Source organism: Rana temporaria, chromosome 4 (assembly GCF_905171775.1).
Source record: "Rana temporaria chromosome 4, aRanTem1.1, whole genome shotgun sequence".
NCBI lineage: Eukaryota > Metazoa > Chordata > Amphibia > Anura > Ranidae > Rana > Rana temporaria.
Genome location: NC_053492.1, coordinates 244539227 through 244567191, shown reverse-complemented (window position 1 = coordinate 244567191; position 27965 = coordinate 244539227). Strand labels below are relative to the sequence as shown.

Sequence of the window (27965 nt, the reverse complement as noted above, 5' to 3'; positions counted from 1 at the left end):
TGCATGGACACAGGCGCTTGTCCTAAAGCGACAGATGTGTGGTTGCAGGTGAGCACAGTTTGCGTTCAGGACTGCTCACCCCACATACTTGTCACATTGAAATGACTTGCTGTGTCCATGCAACTGCTGCATCCTTAGACTTGGGTAGGCTGCCTGCACATTGCACCTGCCAGGTAAGGATGCACAGGCAGTCTATTCATAGTGTACGGGCATCACCACCCATGTGAACAAGGCCTAAGGTACAGTTCACATCATAATTTCTGCACTATGGATTTTTTTACACATGTGCATTCTTTATGCATTTTTTATGCTTTTCAGTGCTTTTTCCACAGAAAAAATGCAACCTCTTCTGCTTTTGTTGACTCCATGGGAATGCATTACACTGGGGTGAACTAAGGCCATTGGAATCCATGCCTTTTGATGCAGACTTAAAGCATGAACTGCATCTGGTGTGAATCAGCCCTCAATCACAACTGCTCTTCTCTTATTCTGTATGGCAGCAGCACCAGGTTGGCAGCCCATCCTCAAGTGCCTTTTAAGCTATTGGAAACCCAACTTCAGAGTCTCTGTTGTGTTCTTTGAGAATTACCTGTATTTATTGGCGTATAACACTCACTTTTTTACCCTAAAAATAGAGGGTAAACTGTGCCTGCGTGTTATACGCAGGGGGCTGTGGAATTTTTTTTTTTCCTGAAACTTCCCTCTTAAAGTTAGGGTGCGTGTTATATACGCCTGTGCGTGTTATACGCCGATAAATACGGTAATTATTTCATGATATATGTAACTCCTGAGGTCAGTGAAGGTTTGTGTTAAAGCTCTTTTTACTGATTGTTAAAGCCTGATTTAAGCTTTTATATTTTTGTTATGCAATCAGGCTGTATAACAGGTAAATTATATACAGTATGTTAGTTTCTTTTTAATATGATAAAAGGGTTTTTAAGTTATATTATGCTGCCCTGTGGTGGCAGAAGGATACTAGAGACCCAAACTGCTGTGCTCACACAGAGTGCAGAGATCTGGTCTTTAGTCAGGCTATATATATATATGTATATATATGTATGTGTATATATATATATATTTTTTTTTTTTTTTTTTTTTTATGGAGTCAATTGTGTTTTAAAATTAGGTAAAAACTTTAATGTCTATAGTGTGGGCACAGAAACTCTTTAAAGTGATTGTGAAGCTTTGTTTTATATTTCATTAAAATAACACACTTTATACTTGCCAGCTCTGTGCAATAGTTTTACACAGAGCAGCCCCATCCCCTGTTTCTTGGGTCCCCCACCAGCGCTACTGGCTTCTCCCCCCCCCTGCCCCCCTAGGAATCTGCTTGAGTTGTTTCCTGACAGAATGGGTATCCGGCTTGTTTACATAGGCAGGTCCCTGTTCTGCCTCTCCTCACCGCGATCGCAGGTGGCCAGCAGACATCGAGTCCACGGGACCCGCAGATGCTCTCCCGCGACATGCAGCAGGCGCATGCATGCCCGCAGTTTAACATGCATGGGCCGACGTACGGGTACGTCGGTTTGTGGAGGAGAGCCGACCTGCTGCAATATATATACTGTTTCTGGTCAGCAAGTTGTTAAAGAGCATTTAGTGTAAGCCCACTCTAATCCTTAACAGGTTGAACCAGGTAACGTATGATTCCAAGAGGAACATTATGTGGGCAACCCCTGTGTGTTGGACTAGCATCCACAGGGAGCTTCAGTTGAAACATCTAATAACCCTCAAAAACCAGAAGGGCCAGAGATAATTAAGGTGTCAATTACGTTGGGTGTGGGGTGGGCCCAGAGGCATTAAGCTGGGAGCTCGGCGAAACAGTGGTGGTATAATGTATCCAAGTGCCCCATGATGTTATTAACCAGGCTGGTCCATTCTGCTTGCCTATGGGCCATCTTCCAATGAACAGGCATCAAACACCTGAAGTAGAAATTCTAATGGGGAGTCAGGCATCTCGATGTCCAGTATCATCTTGATTTGGGCTCTAATATCCTGCCAATATGATTTGTAGCTTGGGGCATTCCCACCAAATATGTAGATAAGTGCCCCGAAGCCCAAACCCCCTCCAACAAGTATCAGAAAATGCTGCACATATCCTGACTAGTTTAGCAGGAATCCTATACCAACAGGTAAGTAACTTAAAATTGTTTTTATGCATCTTTGTGTCCACAGAACTGGCATGGGTAAGCCAGTACAGATGGTCCAGTTGGGTCTCTGTGAACGCATGCTGCAAGAGTCTCTCCACATATGTAAACTCGGGGAAGCCGACATGCAAAATTTCTCAAATGGCATCAGGGAACTAATGGCGTGTGGCAAGCTTCGGGGGAATTGGTGAAGCTGTCTATAATGCCAATAATCCAACGGAAAGCGACCATAGTGTTCTCGGAGCCAGTCAAGGGAAACCAGGCCCTGGTCCTGTACAACCCTCCCACATCTTACCTCCCTATCACCTGCCCATGAGCATAAAAAGGAGAGATGTTCCCCAGGAGTGAACCAAGGGAAGCCCCCAGGGAGTTTAGTACTTAGTGTTGTTTTTTTGCTTTTTACAATATACGTTATTCGCAATAAACATTTTCTCTATTTGGAAACATTTTTGGCCTTAGTTGTCAACTGCTGCCATCACATGTGCATTTAATATTTTTTGGTAGCAAAGGCCAGTGCTGTGTCTTTCTAAGCAAGCTGTACGATGAAGGAATCAGCTGTCATCATGTCTATGTATAGCCTACAAGTTATAGGCGTCTAGTCTACAAAGTTCAGCCACTGACTGACCCATTGCTGTGTTTTAAGTTGTTGAGAAAACAGTTCAATAACTAAACATTAAGCGACTCTTTGTATGTATAGTCAGCACCAGCAGGGACAAATGACTGTGCACTATAGAATGAAGGTGGAGCGATTAGGATACAAAACAATGAATACTTCCTTTGTTCTCTCTAATAGTTCAGTTTAAACCGTCTGATGAAATTGCTTTACTATGGAATGTTATGAATCAGTTACAAGTTTGTTTATACTATGTATGTATGTGCTAGAACAGGAAAATCCCCTCCTCATGCCTTTCAGAAAGTGTAATTAACCACTTTACTGCAGAGCACTGCCAATCCTTTCTACCGCACAGTGCTTTTATACAAGCATGTGTAGCCTTGTTATTTTGATGATTTATACACTGGATATGTTGCTAATAGAAATTAATGAATCAGCCTGGCAAGTTCAAGATTCAACCTGAATGAGGATGATTCTCAGCCAGAAGATACCCCTAGTCTGATCAGAATTACTACTTCAGAAACTCAAGTATAGTTTTCTCTCTCTATAACTTTCTCCCTATATTTCAAGCAGTGTTCATTTTTGCATCAAATTTCAATTTCGTTTTAATCATAGAATCTTTTGATTAAAATGCCATTTTAGTTTTAGTTGCATTTTAGTCGCCTAAAATCTAGTTGACTAAAATCTCCTAAATTTTAGTCAACTAAAATCTCCAGTACATTTTAGTTGACTAAAATTGAATGGGTTCATCAATTCCCAAAAGTAGTTTCTATATTACTTTTGGCAATTTCAGGTGCGATTTCAATAGACAACTGTGCAGTCGGACTGAGATGCGGATATGAAATCGTCTGAGTTCAGCTGAACTCGCACAATATTAATCCCACAGCAGTATGAACCTAGGCTCAATCTAATAAAATGTAGTGGTAATAGAGAAGCAAATGGGAGTGAGGGAGTGCACAGGGCAGAGAACTGGCCTGGGGAGCCTGTTATTTTACACAGTGCTAAGCACTGCTACTTGCTGGGAGGGGAAACACTCACCATGTGGTTTGCAGGGCATTGTTCCAGAACTTCCAGGCAGCGGCCAGGCCAGTCTGACCCCCACCTTACCTTCCCTTACCAATTTCCAAATACCATCCCAGTCCTAACCTCTGCTCTGCCCAGGACCTTCTTCTCTTCCTTACACTTATTCATGCTGGACTGTTCACAAGCCTCTCACCTTCTTTAAAATTTACTTACACATACCATTCAGTTTACAAGAGTCAGTGAAAAGTTCAAGCATAATTTTAAAATGTATCTCTTCAATAAAGTTTATATTGTGAGCTAAATTAGTCACAGCTTCATCCTCTACCGCCCGATAAAGCACACTTTTACCTTATATAAAGCATTTCTCTTGGCTCTTCCTTTCATCTAAATTGTAAGCTTGTATGGGCATGACTTTATTTCTACCATTTTCTCTTTTTGCTATCATTTGTTATACAGGGGTGGAGACTGCGCTTTTGAATTGTTTAGACATTGTACTACCCACCCATTAATGGACATATAAAAAGAATGCAATATATTAAAAGAAATCTAAAATAAATACAAAACTGACAGCAATATGAGGCGAGACAATTTTCCAATGTGGGAAACCTGTTCTGTCAACAACTATCTAAAGGGTATTTACATGCTTTTTACTTCCTCCTTTGTCTCTATGATAGGAAGTGAAATCTTCCTGACATGATATAGCTAAGAAAAAGTTTGCCAGGGATCTTAAAGTGGATGTAAACCCACTGCTCACCCAGTATAAACGAATGGCACAATATTAATCTGTCCACATATATAAGACTTCTGCATGTACCCTTACCTTTCCTCTGTAATCCCCTTTAGCTGTAGGAGCCCTACAAAACTCTGGAATCGGTGGGTGGGTCTCTTTGCCGGCAATCGGTGGGCAGAGTCATGATGTCACAAGACTTCCCGCCCACATCTACACTGCCCATCGCCAGGCAGCATCACAAGGCCGAGTCTCGCACCTCGCAGATCAGTCCTCACTGCATGCACCTCACAGGCAGAGCATGCTCTTCCCAATCGATGTGTGCATGTCGTCTACTCGGCGCCGGTGCGTACAAGGATTCCTCTGTCACTGCTGATCTCATGGATAACGCCCCAAGTTCTATCGAGTCAAAAATCAGGCAAGGCACCACATGACTTCAGCATGCCCAATCATGCTGTGGTTTGGAGCAGCCAATCCTGGGAGCGATATGAAGCTGTAATCGGACACACTCCCTCTGCTCTCATACATGAGAGAAACAAATCACATGGCAATCACATAGAGCTGCATAATTAATCATTAAAGAATCAAGATCAGGATTCTACTCCCCCCTCACAATCTTAACAGCATTTCCTTGATTCAGTGCAGAGAGTTCTCTGTTCAAGCTGACAGCTGTCATAAAATAAAACAGGCAGCCTGCCAAATTTATCACAACATCGCTCAGGCAAGATAAAGAGAAACATTGTAACATTTCGTTCTTTTTCGGATCCAAGGAATGATCTTTGGTCTCTAGATGAGGTCAGTTTAACCACTTAAAGACTAAACCTTTTTCTGACACTTGTTGCTTACAAGTTAAAATCAGTATTTTTGCTAGAAAATTACTTAGAACCCCCAAACATTATATATATATTTTTAGCAGAGGCCCTAGAAAAACAAATGGCGCTTGTTGCAATATTTTATTTCACACTGTATTTGCGTAGCAGTCTTTCAAAAGCAATATTTTTGGAAAAAATACACAGTAATGAATTTAAAAAAAAACTAAACAGTAACGTTAGCCCAATTTTTTTTGTATCATGTGAAAGATTATGTAATGCCGTGAGAATTGTGAACAAATCGTGATCTTTATTTTAAGAAAAAAAATCCTGATTCTTATTTTAGCCAGAATCATGCAGCTCTTCAATCACAGCAGTGGGGATGTGGTGACACAAATTTCCCTGTGTAACGGTTTTTAGCCTAGCAAAAGAATGCAAGAGGATTGCTACTCATCTGTGGAAAGACTGGGCACAGATGACTTGGCATCTACTTTATCGGGTAGAAGTCTTCATTAAAAAAAATTTGGATTTAAGCTAACCCTGTTAATGTTAAAACAGTTTCAAAAAGCTGGAGAGTGTGCTGGGGAATGTTGTAATTTTCCTTTAACTTAACCCTGAAAACTTACTTGAATCTAATATTTCATTCCTTAGTGCAGCCTTCCAGCTGTTTTGGAGCTACGAGTCCCATGAGGCATTGTAAAACTCTGACATTCACAGACATGACTAGGCATGATGGGAATTGTAGTTCCTGAACAACTGCGGGCCATAGTTTGAAGACCCCTGCCTTAGTGCAATATAATGTTAACCTAACAGCTCCGCTCAAATAAAACAAAACAAAAAAAACTCAACTTTAACCTTAAAACTTGATATCTTAACTACAATTTTTAACTCCCAACATTGTTAACTCCTTGTCATCCATACTTCTTTTCTCCTTACTGAAAGTGTTGAGCGTGTTTGTATTGGCACCAGTGCCAAAAGGACCCACTTCCTGCAACCAAAGCAGTGCAGAGATGCCAAAATCACTGTTTTTCTTTTTTTTAACTTGTACCTAACATACATCACAGTATAGACTATTCTGCAATTGCCCATAAATCTTAAGTAGCCATATTTCCTCTGGTGAGAGGGTTGTGTATTAGTTCATGCTTCAATATATGCTTTCCTACTCATCAGTTATCAGGAAAATGTACGATCCCAGAAAAAAATTTCAGTAGGAAAAAACCTGTTTAGATTGAGAACCAAACTATGGATTACAGTTTCCTGTTGAGTTAATTCTTTCTGTCAGATCTATTTTAGTTCTAAACAAGTTATCTTCTGCATATGAACATCACAAAATTCCACCTATGACGTAAAGTGTGTGGATGCTTAGTTAGCATGTTTTTAATCACTTATCAGGTTGCAATTTAAAGCTGTCCAGCCTGCATTGTGTCTATTTTTCTATTGCAGCTGTAGTATGATGTGTAGAAGCAAGCAAAATTAATTATTAAACATAGAGTTGCTGCTGACTTGATGGGAGATTAACTGCTACTTTACTGTGTTTATGTATGGACATTGTAACTGTCAGGTTATTTCACTACACTTCAGAGACTTTAAACAATTGCAGTGCTGATGGTAACGTTGGCATTTTCCCTATTTTTTTTCTCTCATTTTTTATTTTTTTATTTTTCAGGTCACTGCTAGAGGATTTGGTCCATTGTTGCAGTTTGCCTACACTGCGAAGCTATTACTGAGCAAAGAAAACATCCAAGAGGTCATCCAATGTGCGGAATTCCTGCGTATGCACAACCTGGAGGACTCCTGCTTCCGCTTTCTTCAGACGCAGCTTTTAAACAATGAGGATGGCTTGTTTCTGTGTAAGAAAGACACCTCTTGCCAGCGTGTGCACAATGAGACTTTTCATTGTGAAGAGGAAACCATGGAATCTGAAACCTCAAAAATATCCTGCCCCAAGGAAAGAATGCACCATGAGCCTTTTAACTTTGGTTCAGGTGAGAACGCCACAGACAGAAATGAAGTCATTTTGCCTAATTCCAATATGCAAAGGGATTATAAAGAAAGTTTAGACAAGGATCCTGTAATCCGCTACCCACATAAGAAATACCAGCTGGCTTGTACTAAGAATGTCTACAATACATCACATAGTACCTCAGGTTTTACAAGCACATACAATGAACATAACTCGGAAATAGGCCTAAAATCAGGACTTCCTATTGGCCAGATCAAAAGTGAGCCTCAAGATGATGATAATGAAGAAGAGAGTGTTACACTTTGCTTGTCTGGAGATGATAGTGACATCAGGGATAAAGAAGGGGACATTGAGATAGTCAGGAAACAGCCCGACCCAGTTAACATTGATGATCCAAAATGCGTGTCATCTCCTTCTAGTCTAGGGACTTTATTTAGTGGAACAACAGGAGGAGAATTCATGGACTCACCTGGCACTTCCCATCAGCGCTTTGTCAGAAGTCCGCCATGCCCTGTGGAAAAGGAAACGACTCAGGATGACCATAAAACTGAATATATCCCTTTCACTGGGAACTATGATTTGTCTAGTGAACCTCACAAAGATTCTTCTAACTTCCTCATGTCATCCCCTCTTCAAGGTTCTGGCTCAGATCTCACCCCTAAACATGAGATGGAATTGGACAGGAGAAGTGTAATTTTCTCTTCAAGTGCTTGTGACCAAATAAGCACTCCGGTGCAATCATATTCTGGTATGAGCTGCTTGGATAAAGAGTTTTCTGAGCATGTGCCAAAGGGTCTGTGGGCTGGAGCAAGCCAATCTCTTCCCAGCTCTCACACCTTTCCCCACAGCGGGCTGGTAGTGGACCCAATGCCAGGAAGGCTGAGGCCAAACACTAGCTGCCCAGTGCCAATTAAAGTGTGTCCCCGTTCCCCACCTCTGGATACCAGAACAAGAACATCAAGCTCCTGCTCCTCATATTCATACGCAGAGGATGGAAGCGGTGGATCTCCTTGCAGCCTCCCTCTCTGTGAATTTTCATCATCTCCCTGTTCACAAGGCCCACGTTTTCCACCCACTGACCATCAAGAAGCATGTTCAATTGTAGACTCGTTATACAACCAAGTCAGACCACAGATAAAATGTGAGCAGTCATATGGAACAAACTCAAGTGATGAATCTGGATCATTTTCAGAAGCAGACAGTGAGTCATGTCCTGTACAAGACAGCGGGCCCGAGGTAAGACTTTTTCATACGTTTGGTATTACCTGTTTTTTATGTCCATTTTAAATAAGTTTATTCCTGTTATAATTGAAAATGTAGAATATAGAATTAAACTCTCAGAAGTCACAGAAGTTATAAAACACATTAAAAAGAATAGGTCCAAAGCACACCTGTGGCTTTCTCATTGCCTAAGGAATCTAAAATATACATTTGGAATAATGACCGCTTTTCAGCAAAGTAATGTTTTTGCCTTTATAGTGTTCAGACACAATACTCTGTGGCAGCCAAAAGAAAAGCAGCCTTTGCCGCCCCCATACACAGAAACTGCCAAGCCAAATTTCAAGTGAACAAACAGAGGACTACAAATATTCACCAGCTAATTATTTGAATTCTTAGAAAATATTTGGTCAGACCATGCCTAGTTTCTGTTGCCCATAAAATTGGCAAACTACAATCACACCAGTTTATATAAAGGTACATTTTATTACAAAATAAACATACACTTATTTTGTGGTCATGATGACATTTTTTAATTTATAAATTACTTGTGGTCATGATGACATTTTTTAATTTATAAATTACTTCCAAAGGTAATTTTTTGACTTTTTTTATAATTTGTTTAAAAAAGCACCATGAGCTAAAACTGGGCTTGTCTGACTTGTGTAAATTGTAACAGTGACGTATTTTTATGCTGACATTCCTCTGCAGTTTAGAAAGAAAGAAAGGAAAATATTTTTTTTATAACAACTGACATTATACCCCACGTATTTGTGTCCTAACTAGAAATTGTATATCTGAGCCACATTCATTAAGGGAATAATAGGAACACTTGCGGAGCTGTGCCTACTGCCAGAGGGATTGGGAGTGACGTAATATATATATATATATATTCCTTCTTCTTTTATTTCTGCCTTGTCTGATCCCCTTCATACTTGTGACAGCCTCAGATGATACACAGAGATGTACCAAATCTTCCTACATAGGTTTTACTTGTTTATCTGCGGGCTTCTCTTCCCCACACCCCTATAAAAGGGCAGAGAAGGATTCAAACTTTTCTTCATCTGTCAGGAGCACAGAGGAGGGGTAGAGAGGCTTTAGTTACACTGTGTGAGAACTGATTGAAGGAAAGGAACACACCCCCCTTCACACAGCAGAAGAACTTTATTCTGAATAGACAAGCTCCAAGCTATGCTTCCTCCCAACACAAATGTATCCCATGTGCTGGTAACAGAGGAACAAAGCACCAGAGGGAAACCACACTTAGAGCTTTGGTATATGTGCTTTGCTCATATTCCACGAATAAGGTTTACAACCACTTTAATGTATTAAATGCATAATGCATTTAATGCATGTTAAGGTTAAAAACCTTCCACTGTGTGTCCCCCCTCCCTAACATATACCTGACTCCTGTATCGATCCAGTGCTGTACCCAGCTGTAGATCTTCTCTGCCTCTCTTCCTGGTCTCACAGGCTTTGCTCCTGCTGCTGTCAGTCAAATCCAGAGAGCAGGGGGTGGGGTCAAGCCGCACTACAGTCACACACAGCCTGGCTCAGGATTGGGCCCACATGTCTGTCCCCATAGAATGCAGCTTGCTATGGGGGCAGACACCAGAACAGGAGGAGCAGAGAGCACCAGAAAGGGGCCCCAGAAGAGGAATGAATGGGAAGACTGCATTTCCACCTACATCCCCTCTATGATAGCAGCCAAAGACAGGTTCATCCAGCTCAAATTTATACATAGGGCCTACTTCACCCCACACAGAATGGCCAGAGTGTACCCACATCTGGACCCGAACTGCCGTAGATGCGAGACCGAGGAGGGGACATTCTGGCATATGGTTTGGGCCTGTCCCAGGCTCAGAGCATGTTGGAAAGGAGTAGCAGAGATGCTCAGTGAAATGGGGGGAACTAGGGAACCATCGTAACCCATCGTGGTCTTGCTGAGCTACCTGGGCAAGGTGGAGGGGGACAGATGCACTAAGCTCTGAATTCTCGCTGTTTTATGCCAGGAGAGAGATATTGCTCCACTGGAAGTTGGCCAAACCCCCCACCCTCAACTCCTGGAAAAAGGCGGTGGATTCAGTGTTACCCCTGTATAAACTCACTTACCAGAGTAGGCAGTGCCCGGCTAAATTCAACATGGTGTGGTCGGCATGGGTGGAATGCGCGTGGGTGGGGGCCGGAGAGGAGGGGGGCCAGGTGATGGATTCCCCCCTGTTCGGTTGGGGGCTATTTATCCCCCCCCCGCACACTGGGCACCACCCAATCATACCAAATAGAGACTACTTTTAACAAACTTGTTATGTACCTGACAGCTTTCCCCACTCTTGGGGAAAGTGATTAAACACCCTACTGAATTTGAGGGCGGAACTTGGACGGGAATAAGCTTTGGATTTCACAGGTTGAGAGATGTTAGGAATGAAGGTATCATGGATGTGTAAGATGCTAATATCTGAAAATGGATCAATCAGACTGACACTGTAACTACAAATGCTTGAATGCCGACTGCTAAATATATTGTAATGCTGATTTGTTAATAAAAACTTTTCTGTTAAAAAAAATATATAGACTTTCTACAATGACTGGTGCAATCACGAATGCAGCAGTAGACATATGCACTTAGAGCCAGTATGATCCCAATGGCAGACTAACCCATCAATTTTATTCCAGCCCAGTCCTGGTTTGGGCTTGTGGTCTATCGGACTAATATAAAAAAATACCCTTCAATGCAGGTTGTGCCACTAAAACATTACACTGTACCAGCATTTTCTCCACCTTTATGCCCTAGGGAATCTCTTAAAAAGGATGAACCCACAAAAATATCTGCATTGATGAATCCCTCATACTTTTCACAAGCAGACTGAGCATCAAACAATATCATCCCGGTAAACGAGTATATAGGGTGAAGTTATATAAGCTTTGTGAGAGGGCCACAGGGTACACATATGACTTCTGCATTTGCAAAGGGAGAGATAGCCCTGGATGCCCATTTTATTTGGGTAGCAGCAAAAAGATAGTTTGGGACATTATATAACCTGTATTCCAAAAAGGATACCACCTTTTGTGGAAAATTTCTATTCCAGTGTGCCACTATTCAGACACCTTTTTCTGCAGCAAACGTAGCTTGTGGTATAATTGCGAGGGCTTTTTGCAAAAACTGGTCACCGCAAAGCTGAAGAGCGGGGAGTCTGCAAGTTTGCGCAATAAGGAACTTTTGTCAATATAATGTAGGAAAAGGGGATGTCTTTTCATTCATCCATGAGACATCTCAGCAGAAATTCAGAGACAGTCAAGCTGGTACAAAAACCTCTTTGCATACATGGATAAAATCTGTAGCTTTCCAACCAGATGTCCTACCTGATAACCGGAAGATCTATTTACTGGTATAAAAAAAGTGTCCATCTAATTATTTCAATTGGCCATATACAATTTATACATCATCTTTAAGTCAACAGGAAGATCTGGCTCCTTCCTAAACTATCAAATTGTAACAGCCTTCATTTACAAGCAAAGGCCTTCACCTGAAAAGCCTTAATCTAATGCAGTCATCAGGCTGCATGTGGGACACTTTCCTGGTCTTCTCCCGCCTGAAACTGGCCAAAGCCCCCCCCCCCCCAAAAAAATGCTGTGTATGCACCGAAGATGGAATAAGCCATGACACACATTATTGCTCCCACTGTCCCTCAAAACTTGTCCTCTGCATGCATAAAGGACTGCTTCAATCACTATTATACCTCACTACACTGTTAGTGAATGTATGGTGGAGTGTAACAGAATGTGTTTTGGGCTGTATTCATAAGCATATCCATGCTGTGTGAGAAATACCTTATTAAATTGACAACTTTGTGTAAAAAAAAAAATATTTTCTATCTGCATTTTCCAAAAAAATTAAGTCTTCAAAAGACTTACCATGTCTTTCAGAAAGTACCTTGGAGTGTTTGCTTTTTGGAACTGTCCCAGTGCTCCAGGGCCTTCAAAAATGTGTCCGGTAGTCAGGAAATTAGATGCATAATTCATGCCTCTTGAAAGCCCAAAAGTGGCCCTTGGATTTTGAGCCCCTCTATGCATCTGGGCTGTAAAAAAGTCTCTATATTTGGGTCGGCTTATACTCGAGTATATACGGTACCCCTTTGTGGAAAGTAGACAGACCAAGGAATTTAAGTAAGAGGCATGGTGAGTTTTTTTAAGTTGCAATTTTTTATCACAAAGCTGTCTTTTTAACAAGCTTTTTCTCTTAAACACATTGTGACTCAGGAGACATAGCACAATGTGTTTTGGGGTGTAATTATAAGTATGCCTATGCTGTGTGTGAGAAAAAGCTTGTTAAAAAGACAGCTTTGTGATAAAAAAATTGCAACTTAAAAAAACTCCCCATGCCTCTTACTTAAATTCCTTGGTCTGTCTACTTTCCACAAAGGGGTACCGTATATACTCGAGTATAAGCCGACCCAAATATAAGCGGAGGCACTTAATTTTACCACAAAAAAATGAGAAAACGTATTGACTCGAGTATAAGCCTAGGGTGTCCATCTGCATTTCTCACTGTGCCTCACTTTGCCTCACTGTGTCCATGTGCATGCCTCACTGTGTCCATGACTAGACTGACGTTTAACATGAGAGTCTATGGAAGGGGTGCCCGGCTTTGAAAAATCGGTGCTCCCCTGCCGTAGGTCTCCCGGACAACAAACTTTGCACACTTGTAGGGGAAGAGTGGGGCTACAACGGCCGGCCGATACCGGGTCCTCAAAATCCGGGTTCCCAATATATATATATATATATATATATATATGTAGCGCTACCCCCCAAAGGAGCCGCTGATTTGTTGTTGGGATCGGCATATTAAGTTACCTTGATGTGGCCCAGGGGTGCAATTGTAAAGTAGTGAGCGAAGGTCCAGACAGTGAATAAAGGTTTTCCAATGCTTTATTTCCAGGCCAACACAGCCAACATCAACATCAAATAGGAAAGGTTGATGAAGAGAGAAAGGAACCTTGCGGTATCAGGCCTGGATATGAACAGAGCAGTCCTGCTCTTAGTAGTACCAATTTGCGACCCCACAAATAAGTTTTTAGCACATGACACCTGTCACAGATATACCCCTCCCCAGCATGCCCCGCGAGGGAAAACTCCTCTAATTGGCTGCTGGGGAAAGTTGCTCTGCCAGAACCCCTCTGGTGCCAACTGCTGGCCAGGGATGGTATCACATCCCTGAGGAACAGAAATGACCCAGTGGACATTTCTGGAATGACAGAGGTCCCAATTTGAATAAATTGTGAATAGGAGCAAAGTAACTCTCCTATTCCCTGTTAACTTTAGCGTAGTGCCCATACTGAAAGTAAGGGGGCGCTACATATATATATATATATACCATAGTTACCATAGACTCTATAACTTTACACAGACTAAATAAAATGTAGTGTTTTGGGTTATATTTGCCATATAAAATGTAGGAGAATACATTTTAGCCTGAATTATATATTATTTCTGGATTATTTATTTTCAACATTTGAAAGAAGCCTCATCTGCAATCCCAATGTGAAAGCCGAGTGCCTTTAGAGCCCTTTCACACTGCCAGCGCCCTAAAAACGCTGGTAAAACGCTGCTAAGACCGTTTCACACTGGGACGTTTTCCGGGCACTTTGACGTTAAAAAAAGCTTCCTCAATGGGAAGGGGGCTTTAGCAGCGGTGTATTAAACGCTCCTAAAGCACTGCAAAGAAGCTGCTTGCAGGACTTTTCAGGCGCCTTAGTGTGAAAGTACTCAGGCTTTCACATTGGGATTGCAGATGCAGCTTCTTTCAGGCTCTTTACAGGCGCTTTTTTTAACGCTAAAGCGCCTGAAAAACACTCCAGTGTGAAAGGGGTCTTAAAGTTAGTGTTATACTCCAATAAATACACGGTAGTCAACTTTATTCTCTGACTACAAATTACACTGAAGCTTATTACCCCTCACTTTCTTTTTTTATTGAATTGACATTAAATGGACATTATTTTTTGGTTAAAATATGCCAGCGTCCTATTGCTGGTAAGATAAAGTATGGACATCGTGATAAAAATAAGTATTTTAGCACTGAACTCCAGGCAACTGCTAAATAGTCAGATTAAATCCACCTACTAATCCTAAAGTATTGTGTGATTTCTGTCCATCTAGTTTGTAAAGTTACATGGTTTTGCCACACTACACAGTCCTGTCTGGCAGAGCAGCAGACCTGTTATTAGCCTGCAGCAGTTCAGTAAGGCAGTAACGGGAGAGGCATTAGACTGATGAGCTTATTACTCTGGCCCTTTGCTCTCTCATCCTATCAGCATGTTCCTTGCACTGCAGCACAACTGATTGGCTTCTTGGGCTGCTTCTCTAGGCGGGTTATATATAGTTAACTGTAGCTAATTGAAATGTTTGCTTTTGGGGGGGGGGATTATTTAAGGGTGTAGTAATGAATACAGATCTTCATTAAATTGTGTCCTTTTTACCTGCCTGGGTTTAAGTTTTGAAACAAGCTCATGCAGATACAATAGAATGTACATTATACAATTGTTTCAAATCCAGGTAAATACTCTTTGTAAAAGACATGGTTTTTCCTTAAGCAATATAGTATGACTATTGCTGCCAAACAATCTAGATGATCTGTGCACATTGCTACACTCCACATCATCAAGTCTAAAGTTAGTTGTCTCGTTTAAAGTGCAGTGTTCTCTGTGCTTATTTGGGTGTGTGATTCAGCTAATATATACTACAGAGGTACAAAGTCTAATTTGGACTGGTTGTGTGAAGGGGAGTAAAGTACACATCCTGCAGCCAGACCTTACACTGATACAGAGCAGCCAAACACTGCTGTTATTGTGCACTCTAACCCAGTTGGCTTGCAGAAATTAAGTCAAATACAATTTTTTAGAGCAACAAAATAAAAGAACATACTTCTGTTTTCTAGTGAACTTTTAATAGTTTATTTGGACCAAGCTAGTCCAAACAATTTCCTTCACTAACTGATGCAGTGGCTGTGGGCTCTGTATAAACTGTCTGTAGCATTAGCTACATACAGTTTACAGCACTGTGTTCTGGCATTGGGACAGGGAATTCCCATCCAGCGCATGCAACAAAATAAAATCGGGCTGAGCACTGCTCACCCATTCACAGTAAGCTTTGTATTATATTAATGATATAATACAAAGCTTACTGTGAATGGGTGATCCACCCACCTCCCTGCCTTAGCCATTCAGAGGAAGCTGTGTATTTATTAAGAAAATACAAAGCTTCCTGTGAATGGGCTGAACAGTGTTCAGCCCAAGTTTGTAACTAGAGCTTGTAACTGGATCAGGACACGATGTTCCAGCTTTTACACGTTACTAAACCTGGAGATTATCTTTAAATAAAATATTTTCTTCAGTCTGTAATGTCAGAACTTCTAAATACTACTAACTGTTGATCTTCTAAACCAGATTTGTTGTCTGTGTCAGCCCTTCTTTATTTTAAGAAAGTGGTACCATCTTTGTCCTCACCCATCATTTTCAATTGTGAAATGCAAAGGAAGGAATTGTGGCAACAGGCAACTTTGCGAATTATGATTTTTGGTCATATGTGTGACACAAGCAGGCATAGGAACTGCTGATGCGTTTGAAGAGACACATCAATTCCTTCCTCTAACTTCATTGGTAAAAGTGTGTTCACTTATTACACTAACAACAAGATATGTTGTGATCTGTTAAAGAGGGGGGGGGGTCTGATTCATCACAGGATTCGCTTCCACATTCACCTATAATGTTTTGGCAAAAATTTCTAGTTTGTTCAAACAGAAAAATAGGCAAAAGAGTAAGCAGTTGCTGGCTAAAGCTCCTAGCCCTGGTTCACACTGGTGCGATTTGACATGTCAAATCAGTGGCATTTGCCGGCAATGGCACCGATTTAAAAAAGTTGTTTCTGTACTATCGGGACTGACAAGCGGGAGTGAAATCGTGCGAGTTCAGCTGAACTCGCACGGCTTCATTCCCGCAGCCCAGTGTTAACCTGGGCTAAAACTTTCATAGTTTAGTAACACTCATTGTTTTCCAGAAATAGCCTGTTGTTTGCATTTATTTAATATTGCTCAAATAAATTTTTATAATCTAGGGCAGTGTACAGCAATAAAAAATAAAAAAAATTGCCTGAGATTGAAGAGATCACAGCCTTTAATACGGAGTTATCAAAATTCTTTTATTTCTAGGTTTGCTTTATGTAGTTCAAAGCTGTCATGCAGCAACACAAACAATTACTACTTGAATCCTGCATAACAGGGTTTTTTTATTTCTTTATCTTATTTTCAGATTATTATTTTTGTAAAATCCCCTCTATAGTTCCTGCTGAAGTGTAGGAGTCTGACTGCTGGTCTGACCTGCCCACTAGTTTAACCTTCTTCAATGAACAGGCCAATAAAAACCTATCTTAAGCCTCGTACACATGACTGGTTTTCCTGCCAGGAGAGCTTTTGAATGGGAAAACCGGCCGTGTGCATGCTTCCTCACAGTTTTCCCAACAGGAAAACTGCCGGGAATCCCGGCAGGAAAATAGCGATCCTGCTCTCTATTTTCCCGACGGGATTCCCGGTGATTTTAAACCCGGCAGTTTTCCTATGGGGAAACACTGCGAGGGAGCATACACACGGCCAGATTCCTGGCCAAAGCTCTCCCTGCAGTTTTCCTGATGGGAAACCCGGCCGTGTGTACACAGGGAAACTTACCGAGCAGGTTCTCAGTTTTCCCGCCGGACTTTATACCGCCGGGAATCCCGGTCGTGTGTACGAGGCTATAAATCGGTAGTAAACTTTTTAACTTGTACCTACAGGTAAGTCTATAATAAAGGTTTCCTTTTAGGTACAGTGAATATCTCTTAAACTTGCAGTGTTCAGGAGATATTCACACAGGGTACAGCCAGTGATGTCATGGGCGCATACACTCTGAAGAGACAGCATACCGTATCGTCCCTTCAGAGCTCTGTCCCATAAACTGTGACTCCTGTGCGCATGCGCGGGAGTGACATCATTGCGGGTTAGCCATTCAAAGGAACAGAGCCAGTAAACCCGGAAGGAAGACCAGGGAAAATTAAAGCCCTGTCGGCAGTGACAGCACACCGTTGTAGGGCGTCCTGAAGGTAATTATTTTATAATGTGCTAGTATGTGATGCATACTAGTACATTATGCCATTGCCTTGCAGGGGATTTTTTTTTCTTTTTTAAATGTAGCAGTTTACTACCGCTTTAAGCTGACAATACAGTAGTAGAATTTTGTATGAAAGTTTGAAAATTTTCAGCATATTCAGTGACTTGCTGAATGTTGTATGAAAGTTCTTCAAAATGTAATTTGCTTGTTTTATTCAATTTTGGAATGAATGGACTTTAGATTTAGATTTTCGTTCGGGAAAATTTTTACATCCATCAAAGGAACTTTGAATTGACCCTAGTAAATCCTGCCAGTCTTCAAAATAATAAAACCTAATTTGCAAATGTAAGGGACAATGTACTGTTGATAAGGTTGTAAATAATGACATAACATGTCTCAGCCCCTGTTCACATTGGGGCGGCTTGTCACGCGATTTGACAGGTCAAATCGCGTGACAAGTCATATCCTATTGCCGGCAATCGCACTGATTAAATTTGTATGACGCCGACTTTGCGGTGCCGCACTGATTTGAAAAAGTAGTACATGCACTACTTTTGGCAATTTTGGGTGCAACTTGAGTATACATCTGTATACATCTGTGCATGGAGCCTCACAGATGTCGTCAAAGTCGCACCCGAAGTCGCACTGAGTTGTGGCTTTGAAATCGTAAGATTTTAAAGCCACAGTCAATGTAAACAGGGGCTAAAGGCTACACCAAGAGATTGAGAAAAATAACCTAACTTGTCTATGGCTTCACCAAGATTAATTTGTTGATCGTTCTTTTATTAATTAGATAACCATTTGATAAATTCTGTCATTTAATAGTTTGCTAATACCATCTAATGGCCGAAATTCATGCTGCTGCTATTCATTTAAATAGTTCCTGGGTATATTACATTTGCTGTTCCTTAGCATAAGCAATTAGTGCTTTCTAGTGGTAAAATTTAGGTACTGCAGGAGTATATTTTGTCAATTCATACTTTGTTGACGGATTTTTTTTCTTTTTGTAGAACTGGTAATTCTTTTTAGCAGAATAACAGTAGTACTACATTTTTGATTTTGAACTGTTAGAAATTTTCCATTGTGCTCCTTTGAATATTCTCATCATTGCAGTCAAAAATTAACAACCATATGATCCCACTAACAATTAGAAAATCGAATGAATGTTTTGACAGCTCAAATTTTTTAATTATGTTTCAATAAGTTATATTGCCAGCTTAACTGAAATGAGTGTGTATATTACACTGGTTATACCATATTAAACTCTGATTTTAGGAACATGATACACATTAGGATAATGATAGACTGTGCACTATGCAAGTACAGTTGCACTTATTTTTCAGAGCTTAGTGAATGTGGTGAAGCTTCACTTTGTAAAAAATACTGAATCAGAAGCAAGTCATTTCATGTTCCTGGACTACTTGTCTCAGCAGCCATTGCAGTTAACTAATCATGTGAGTGTACATGAGTGCAGTCAAAGCTTATGAGAAAGAATATAGCCACAACTGACAATACATGCAGCCCCAAAGCCAAAACAACCCTAGTTGCTGTATATCCCCACCTGAGAAACTCTCAGTGGTGTTGGGAGGTTGACCTAACTGATGGTCCAGCCAAATATCAGTCTGTATTTTGCTCCCACTATCTGGTGGTCAGTGGAAGGCCCCCTTTTGGTTTATGGTCAATGTAAATGTTCCTGTTAATATAATTACTTTGAACAGACTATAATTGTATGTACAAACTTAGGTGTACAAAAAAGCATCATTCTCCTTCACTTCTCTTTTGGGCTCTAGATGTCATGCCCCCTGACCCCAAAAGAGGTGAATGGAACACACTGCTGTTGTAGAAAGAGACTCGCTGGATATATAGACTAAAGCTAGATACACACTGTACAATTTTCTGTAGATTTTTTCCTTCAGATTTACCAAAACCATATAATATGGGGTCAAACCTTTAAACCTCGTACACACGGGCCAGAATCTCGTCAGGAAAAAAACTTTTTGTTTTTCCTGACGAGATTCTTGGCAAGAATCTCTTGCCGCCCGAGTGTACAGACTCTCCTTTCAAAAGAACCGCGGTTCTCTTGAAAGGCAAGAACGCGGTGACTTCATCGCGTACGACAAGCATGCGCTCGTCACATTCGATGCCATCGCCGCCATCTTGCTGCACCCTACCTATGCCTAGGAAGCTACCGTGCATGCGTCAAAGTCATTTTGAGCATGTGCAGGTTTCCACGGCGACAGGTAAGTATACAGACACTCGGGTTTCTCATCGGGAAACAGGCCGACAAGAATCTCAATGAGAAAATAGAGAGCAGGACCTCAAAGCCTTGTACACACGCTCGTTTTCTTGCTGATTCTTGCCGAGAAACCATGCGTGTGTACGAGGCTTAAGAGTTTCAATTCACATGCAATCAGGCAGGCCATTGCACTACATGGTTTTGGTTAATATAAGGGAAATCAGACAACAAAAGTTGCATAGTGTGTATGGGGTCTTAGGGCTACTGAGCCTCTTGGCCTTAAGAAATCATTAGTTATAAGGCCTTCCTTGAGGGCAAGCTGAACATCTCATGTAAACTTATTTTTATTATAGGACAGTCCCCCCCCCTTTTTGGTCCCCCTTGTTTGTCCTGTTCTTGAGGGTTTCAGTACAAGATGTTCTAATTCTTTATTGCAGGATAGGCTTTTCCCTTGTTCCCCAAAACCCACCCTTTGCAGATCTGCTTAGAGTTTTCTGAGGCATCTTAAACATGTGAGGATGAAGACTTTAGTTAAAGTGACTGAGAAAGAGAAAATTCAAATCTAAATGAACAGTCCAGACTAGCCAAATGTTTTTTTTCCAGACCCAATGAAGTCACATGGAATGTTGTGGTAATAAGAGCACTGCTTACAGAAGGAGTAAAACAAAGCAAATGTTCCTGAGCACAAGAGTTTTAAGGCACAATTGTCCTCCATTCATTTTATCTAGTGCGTGCTTACATTTTTGTTTTGTGGTATTTTCTCCCACATCTCTGTTTCTCTATTGTGTAAAGTTGTACAAAAATATAGTAAATAGAGCTAAATGGTAGAGGCATAGTTGATCGCGTAAGATATGAGAGTGCCTCAGAATAAAAGTTTGAACCAGGACCTTGTGGTGTTTGGCTATGACTCTAGATCTTTGTTCGCAGTCAAGTAATACAAATTCTGCTCTTACGAATGAGACAAGGACACAATGTATGAATACCAGTAATCTGCTAATCATGCTTCTTCTGTCTTTCAGGTTAAATTGCCCTTTCCAATTGATCAAATCACAGATCTTCCACGCAATGATTTCCAAATGATGATAAAAATGCACAAGCTGACCTCAGAACAGTTGGAATTTATTCACGATATTCGGCGTAGAAGTAAAAACAGGATAGCTGCCCAGCGCTGCCGGAAAAGGAAACTCGACTGTATTCAAAACTTAGAATGTGAAATACATAAGTTGGTGAGTTGTCACTTGATACTGGGATGGAATGCACCACATTGGCAAGATATGGTAAATGTAATTGAAGATAAACTGTGCTGTAATGGAGGAAGGATCTCCAGTGTTGGCTAGTCTTCCTCACAATCTTTATCCATGAAATTGCAAATTCTATGGCCCCGTACACACGGTCGGACAAAACCGATGAGAATGGAGCGAGGTTCAGTTTCATCGGTTCAAACCGACCGTGTGTATAGCCCATCTGTCTGTTTTCCTTCGGTCCAAAATTGTAAAACATGCTTCAAAACCAAACCGATAGACCGCTGCCCGATCGGACCAAACCGATGGTTAGTACAGAAAAGCATCGGTTCAAAACCCGCGCATGCTCAGAATCAAGTCGACGCATGCTTGGAAGCATTGAACTTCGTTTTTTTCAGCACGTCGTGTGTTTTACATCACCGCGTTCTGACCCGATCAGATTTTGAACTGATGGTGTGTACACACATCAGGCCGTACGGCCACTTCAGAGGTGAACTGATGAAAACGGTCCGTCGGACCATTCTCATCGGTTTTGTCCGACCGTGTGTACGCGGCCTCAGAAGTGTATGTGCATCTTAGACTCAAGGAAAGCGAGATGTTGGGTCGCAGAAGTTCCTAGAGGCAAGGCTTTCAAATCAGAATCAGGTGTCTGTGTAGATCCTGATGATTGCCCGGCCTTTTCAACTTCTGCCTTTTGGATTTACAAAGGTTTGTTTTTTTATTGTCTACTTCTGCACCCACAGATGGTGGCATTTTAATGAAATTCTGTTGCATAATTTTCAGGCATCTCATTTATAAAGATTAAAGCCCCGTATGCACAGCCCGAATGTCAGCCAAAATCAGCCGGTACAGTTAGAAACTTGCAGACATTCAGCCTGTGTGAACAGGCTCTTGTTTGACCGATGCCAATGTCACAACCAGCCTCTGTCCAACAAGCATGCTGGAAAACCAATGGCTGCGGGCGCTGACCAGTGTGTTGTGATTTGGGGGGGGGGGGGCGCATTGATAAGCCCTTTCTGTAGGTATGGCTATGGTGGCAAGACTTCTGTTGACAAATGGTTCTGCCTTATTCAAAAAGAACAAAAAGAGTTCTTATTACATAAGTGCAATACCCATAGCAACATATCAGAATTCATTTTGTTTTGGTCAATTCAGCAAAGTGAATGATATATTGCCTTTTTTATTCATTTTTAAAAAGAATAAGTATTTTTGTTTTTCCAGTCAGAGAGTCTGAACGTTTTAGTCCTTTTGACATGTTTATTCGATTAAACATAAAGTAGAACTATGGTTAACCTATCATTTTACATATGTGAAGTAGGCTGCTCGAATCAATAATAATGTGCCTCTGTTATTCCTGTTAGTAAATCCGTTGGGTAGGCACTTTGTTTGATACAGTGACAACACTTTTTCTTCTGCAGAGATATAACTGCAGCATTGACAAACCTTGCTGCTGTAACTGCTTAAACATTGACACCTTTCACAACCCTGTTAGTGAATAACCACGCCAAGCTACTGTAGTCTACAGCCCTAGTATTGTAGAAGATGGGCTTTTAAATGGTAATCCCTGTGGTTCAGGTAAAACATATATATATATATACATAATTTATTATTTGAAAGATAAAAAAGTTTATTTATTAATACATATATTATTTATAAAACAGAGGCAAAGAGGGCAACTAAAGCCCAAAAGTGTGTAGAAAGCACATTAAAGAAAACACATTAATTATATGGGATCTGCCAACATGTTTTATGGTCATTCCCACTTCTTCAAGGCTTGATCATCCATTTGTACATCACAAAACATCATGTATATATACAACCAAGATGTAGTTAGTCATTTTATATTATCATACAGTCAAACATATATTTACAGTAAACTGTCAGACAGCATGAATGCTATTGCATTAACCTGTAAAGAGGGGTGACAGGAACACATCAATTCATACTCTAGTAGAAGAAAACCGAGCTAGAAGTTCGCATCTAGGTAACAACATCAGTCAGAGTTGATGCACCTATAAACCGCATCAAAAAGAGAGAGAAACAGATAAGTATACTCTCACCAAGTAAACCACGCAGACAATCGGCATTTGGCAAGACAAACGATGCACATATCACCCAAAAGCAGGGAACATTCCATTGGATGTCCAGTCCGTCATGTGTGAGAAAGCCTGCACTAGCACCAAAGACATCAAAAAAGGTTCCAACAGAGGATGTGTGTTTTGGTCTCCCGAGAGCCCACTGATCCAGCAAAGCAACCCCCACACAGACCTGCCCTTAAAGCAGCGTATACACGGTCGGTCCATCCGATGAGAACGGTCTGAAGGACCGTTTTCATCGGTTAACCAATGAAGCAGACTGATGGTCTGATGTGCCTACACACCATTAGTTAAAAAAACGATCGAGTCCAACGCGGTGACGTAAAACACAACGACGTGCAGAGGAAAAGGAAGTTCAATGCTTCCAAGCATGCGTCGACTTGATTCTGAGCATGCGCGGGTTTTGAACCGATGCTTTTGCGTACTAACCATCGGTTTTGACCTATCGGTTAGGCGTCCATCTGTTGAATTTTAAATCAAGTTCTAAATTTTTGGACCGAAGGATAACTGACCAGTGAGGTTTGCTTTTCCTCCTTTTGGGGACAGTTTACTGTAAATATATGTTTGAATATATGCTAATATTAAATTCCTAACTACATCTTGTTTGTATATATACTAGATGTTTTGTGATGTACACATTAAGCCTTGAAGAACTGGGAATGACCATAAAACATGTTGGCAGATCCCATACAATTCATGTGTGTGCTTTCTACACACGTTTGGGCTTTAGTTGCCCTCTTTACCTCTGTTTTATGAACAATATAAGTATTAATAAATAAAAAAAGTATCTTTCTAATAATGACTGATGTGTATATATATGTTTAAGAGCCGGTTCACACTGGGGCGACCTGCGATCCGACTTCAAGTCGCGCAGTCGAGAAAATGAATGGAAGTGAATGGGAGCCGTTTTAATGTACACTACTAAAGTCGCTCCGACTTCAGAAAAGGTTCCTGTACTACTTCAATCCGACTTGTAGGCAACTTGTACCCATTGATTTCAATGGAAGTTGCCTCAGAAGTCGGATCACTGTCTTAACTGAAGCAACAATAAAGGAAGATAACATACATTACTCAGGCAAACCCCTCCCTCCCACAGATCTGTTTGTTGTTTGATTGGCCACTGGAAAGCCTTCTGTCCTGGAGGCGACTTGAAGTTGCCTTGTACTGTCCTGGTGGCAACCTGAAGTTGCCTTGTAAGTTGCCTGATGATTCATACTCAAGTCGTGTCCAAGTTGCCTCCCAAAGTCTTGCTAGAAGTCGTGTTGCCCCTGTGTGAATGGGCTCTTACCTGAACCACAGGGATTACCATTTAAAAGCCTATCTTCTACAATACTTATTTTTCACACATATTGCTATTGTCCCCATGTGTGGAGTGTGTGGAACATGGTTTTCTCTCTCTATTAGCCTCTTACTTTGAAATACTTTTGGTCTACAGCTCTTTATACTGGAAACACATTTATCTGCAGGTGCTTAGAAAAATTATGTAAAAGCTCTGCCCATTCCTTTTCACTCCCTCCAACACTGTCTTGCAGGGTGCAGGAGAAATTTCATTTTCTCAGTTGCATTTATCATTACAAAAAAAGAAAATGTAAACTGCATTAAAGCGGAATTCCATCCAAAAATGGAACTTCTGCTTTTCGGAATCCTCTCCCTCTCCGGTGTCACATTAGGCACCTTTCAGGGGGAGGAGAGAGCAGATGCCTGTGTAATCCAGGTATTTGCTCCCACTTCCGGGACAGGTCGCCGCGGTGACCTACGCCACATCCGGCGCCTCCTCTGCCTACCTAGCTGTCTTCTGGGAGACGCACAAGTCCCAGAAGACAGCAGGGATCACGCAGTGCGACTCGAGCATGCGCAGTAGGGAACCAGGAAGTGAAGCCTCAAGGCTTCACTTCCGGATTCCCTTACCAAAGATGATGGCGCCTCCATCCGAGAGCCGAGGGGCAGATTGGCTTCGGGTGACGAAAATCACATGTGCCCAGGACAGGTAAGTGTCCATATATTAAAAGTCAGTATTTGTAACTGCTGACTTTTTTTTTCGGTGGAACTCCGCTTTAATTTTAAAATATTAAAATGCTTGTTAATCACCCTGAGAGTAGGAAAAATCTAAAGGCTTTACATGTTCTTTAATGGTTTTGCTTTAAAAAAAAAAAGCCTGTTTACAGAGCACAAAATCTCAAACTGAGAATGCACATGCACAGGTGAATGTAGGAGATGGCTCATCACCTCCCTCCAATTTCTCTAAGAATGGTGGTATTAATAATGCAGGCTGTCAATTCAGTCCAGTAGGTAAGTATTTTAGTTTATTTTTTCCTTACTCTGTGGAACAGGCTAGTGTTCGATATAGAGTCTTGAATGGACTTACATCAGCAATTCTTTTGTTTTGGCAATGAAAGATTTAAACCATAAGAATAAGAAAAAGTGGGTCAACGTAAGGACCACTGCTATACTATCATAACAAGTATTGACCACATGCAGTTACCAAAATACTATAGTGGGAGTTTAAAACAAAATGGACCCCATAGCCATTATAGTCTTTGTTTAAAAATGAATGACCATTTATTAAATGAGACGGTGGAGTTGATTTACTAAAATAGGAGAGTGCAATATCTGGCGCAGTTAAGCATGGTAGCCAATCAGCTTCTAACTTCTGCTTGTTCGGTTAAGCTTTGAAAAAAACAAAAGCTGATTGGTTTCTATGCAGAGATGCACCAGTCTTTGCACTTGGTTTTAGTAAACCAACATCAAGGTATCACTAGACCTGCATCAACTTACACCGTTGTATGAAAAGAGCTTTTCAAGATTTGTATGGCTGTCTTTCACTTGATAATGATATCATACCTTGTCCTTTCAGGTATGTGAAAAGGAAAAGCTTTTAACAGAAAGGAACCAGCTGAAGGCTTGCATGGGAGAGTTACTGGACAACTTCTCTTGCCTTTCCCAGGAAGTATGTAGAGATATCCAGAGTCCTGAGGAGATCCAAGCCCTCCACAGGTACTGTCCTGTCTTACGACCTATGGATTTACCCACAGCTGCTGCATTCAACCCTTTACCAGCAAGAGGAGAGCCAAGCCTTGTCACCGCTCAGGAAGCAGGAGATAACATGCAGTGCTGCAACAATCAAGGCCCAATACAACTTGGCAGCCACTCTAACAGTATACCTGAAAATTGTATAGCAAGAAGAGGACTGGAAGGATCAGACCATGGTACTTACTCAGAGAGGGGGGCATGTTTGGAACAGAACAGCCAAACGGTAACAGTGGACTTCTGTCAAGAAATGACCGAGAAATGTACGACAGATGAACAGCCAAGAAAAGATTTCTCCTAGTGGTGATACACGATATTGCTCTATGGCCAAGCAGAAGTCACCAGTCAGCCATTGGCTGCCACTGCCTCCATAAAACATTGTTGGTGCACACTACAGCAGTCTTAGCAGCAATACTGTTTTATAAGTATTTTCCTCCTCTCTGAAAGCAGGAGATCCCTTCACGATGGTGCTATACCTTGTCCAGGCAAGGAAATCTACAGTGGCTACACTGTCCTCTTTGTGTTCTCCTTCACTTGTTAATGTATTTTAACTTCAGATCTTAACAGGGATAGACTAAACACCAGTGAGGACCCAACAGCAGCTTTTCTTCTCAGTGACCCATGTCACAAAAACCTATCTCAGGAATTTCCACAGAATGTTCATTTGTTTTCATTAAAAACTGCTAATCAAGGTTTTATAGGTAAACTGTACATAGGTTCTATATCCATATGCAAAAAGTCCACACATCCCTCAATTTTCACACCCTAAAACTGGAAATGATCTTCTCTCTATTGTACACATTCCTTTTCTATGTCCTCAATGCCACAGACTGCTTATTTTTTTTTTTGTTTGTTTATTTTTTTTTTTCTATTCTGACCCCGTTGTCTATTTTCTGACTATTTAAACGCAAGTATCTAAATTTCTCTATAGTTTTCTTATTTGCATATGTCTTTAACATAGCATGGCGCCAGTCTCTTTTAGGTAGGCAAAGTTTTCTTATCAAGACTCTGTTCTTCTTGACACATGCACTGAGTTTTGCTGTTGTGTGTAAATTTAACATGACTACATATGCATTACTTGTTTGTATAACAAAGAAAACAAAAAAATGAAAGAAATACTCAGGATATTAGGATGTAGGAACGTTTTCTTGCCAAATACTGAATTTACCATATAGTGTAAAATTGAAGCCTGATTTATCCCTAATTTTGGCTACTTAATAACTGTTCTAAAATGAACTGTGCTTTATGGCATCTCTTGATCACCGCCGGTGTATTCCTAGGAAGAAGCCTGTGGTAGAAGACAAGAGTGTGATTGCTGACAAAGGGAGTATGCTGCAGTCCATTAAAACCAATGAAAATCAGTTACCTCATGTAAAATGTGCAGGAAGTCTAGAACTCATTTTTTAACACATCGTATGTTTTTAACCATTGATTTGTTAGGTTTTAGTAAGAAACTCCTGGCATCTAAAGAATTGCTTGCCCTGTCTTTCCCAGGGTTTTCTCCTAATTAGATTGATTGCTGTAGTCCCTATATAGATATATATCTATATAGATATATCTATATAGATATATATACCTATATATAAAAATGGGAGCCTATACTCAATTGCTGTTATTTGATAAAGAGACGAAAACTTGGAAAAGTTAGAATTGACTGTTGTTTGAAAAATGTTGCTATGCAAATACAGTGCTAGGCAGCTCAAATGTATAATTTAATGTATTGATAATTCTGCAGTA

At 40.9% G+C, this 27965-nt stretch overlaps 1 protein-coding gene across 1 annotated transcript in view; it reads left to right on the top strand.

The window, feature by feature from the left end:
- Positions 1-27609, top strand: part of BACH2 (BTB domain and CNC homolog 2) — a 331038-nt gene extending 303429 nt beyond the window's left edge. The window contains exons 5-7 of the mRNA XM_040350098.1: positions 6983-8515; positions 20884-21090; positions 26056-27609. Coding sequence (XP_040206032.1) covers positions 6983-8515; positions 20884-21090; positions 26056-26529 — 2214 coding nt within the window. The 3' untranslated portion in view covers positions 26530-27609. The remainder of the gene's footprint in view (positions 1-6982; positions 8516-20883; positions 21091-26055) is intronic.
- Positions 27610-27965: the final 356 nt, after the last annotated feature.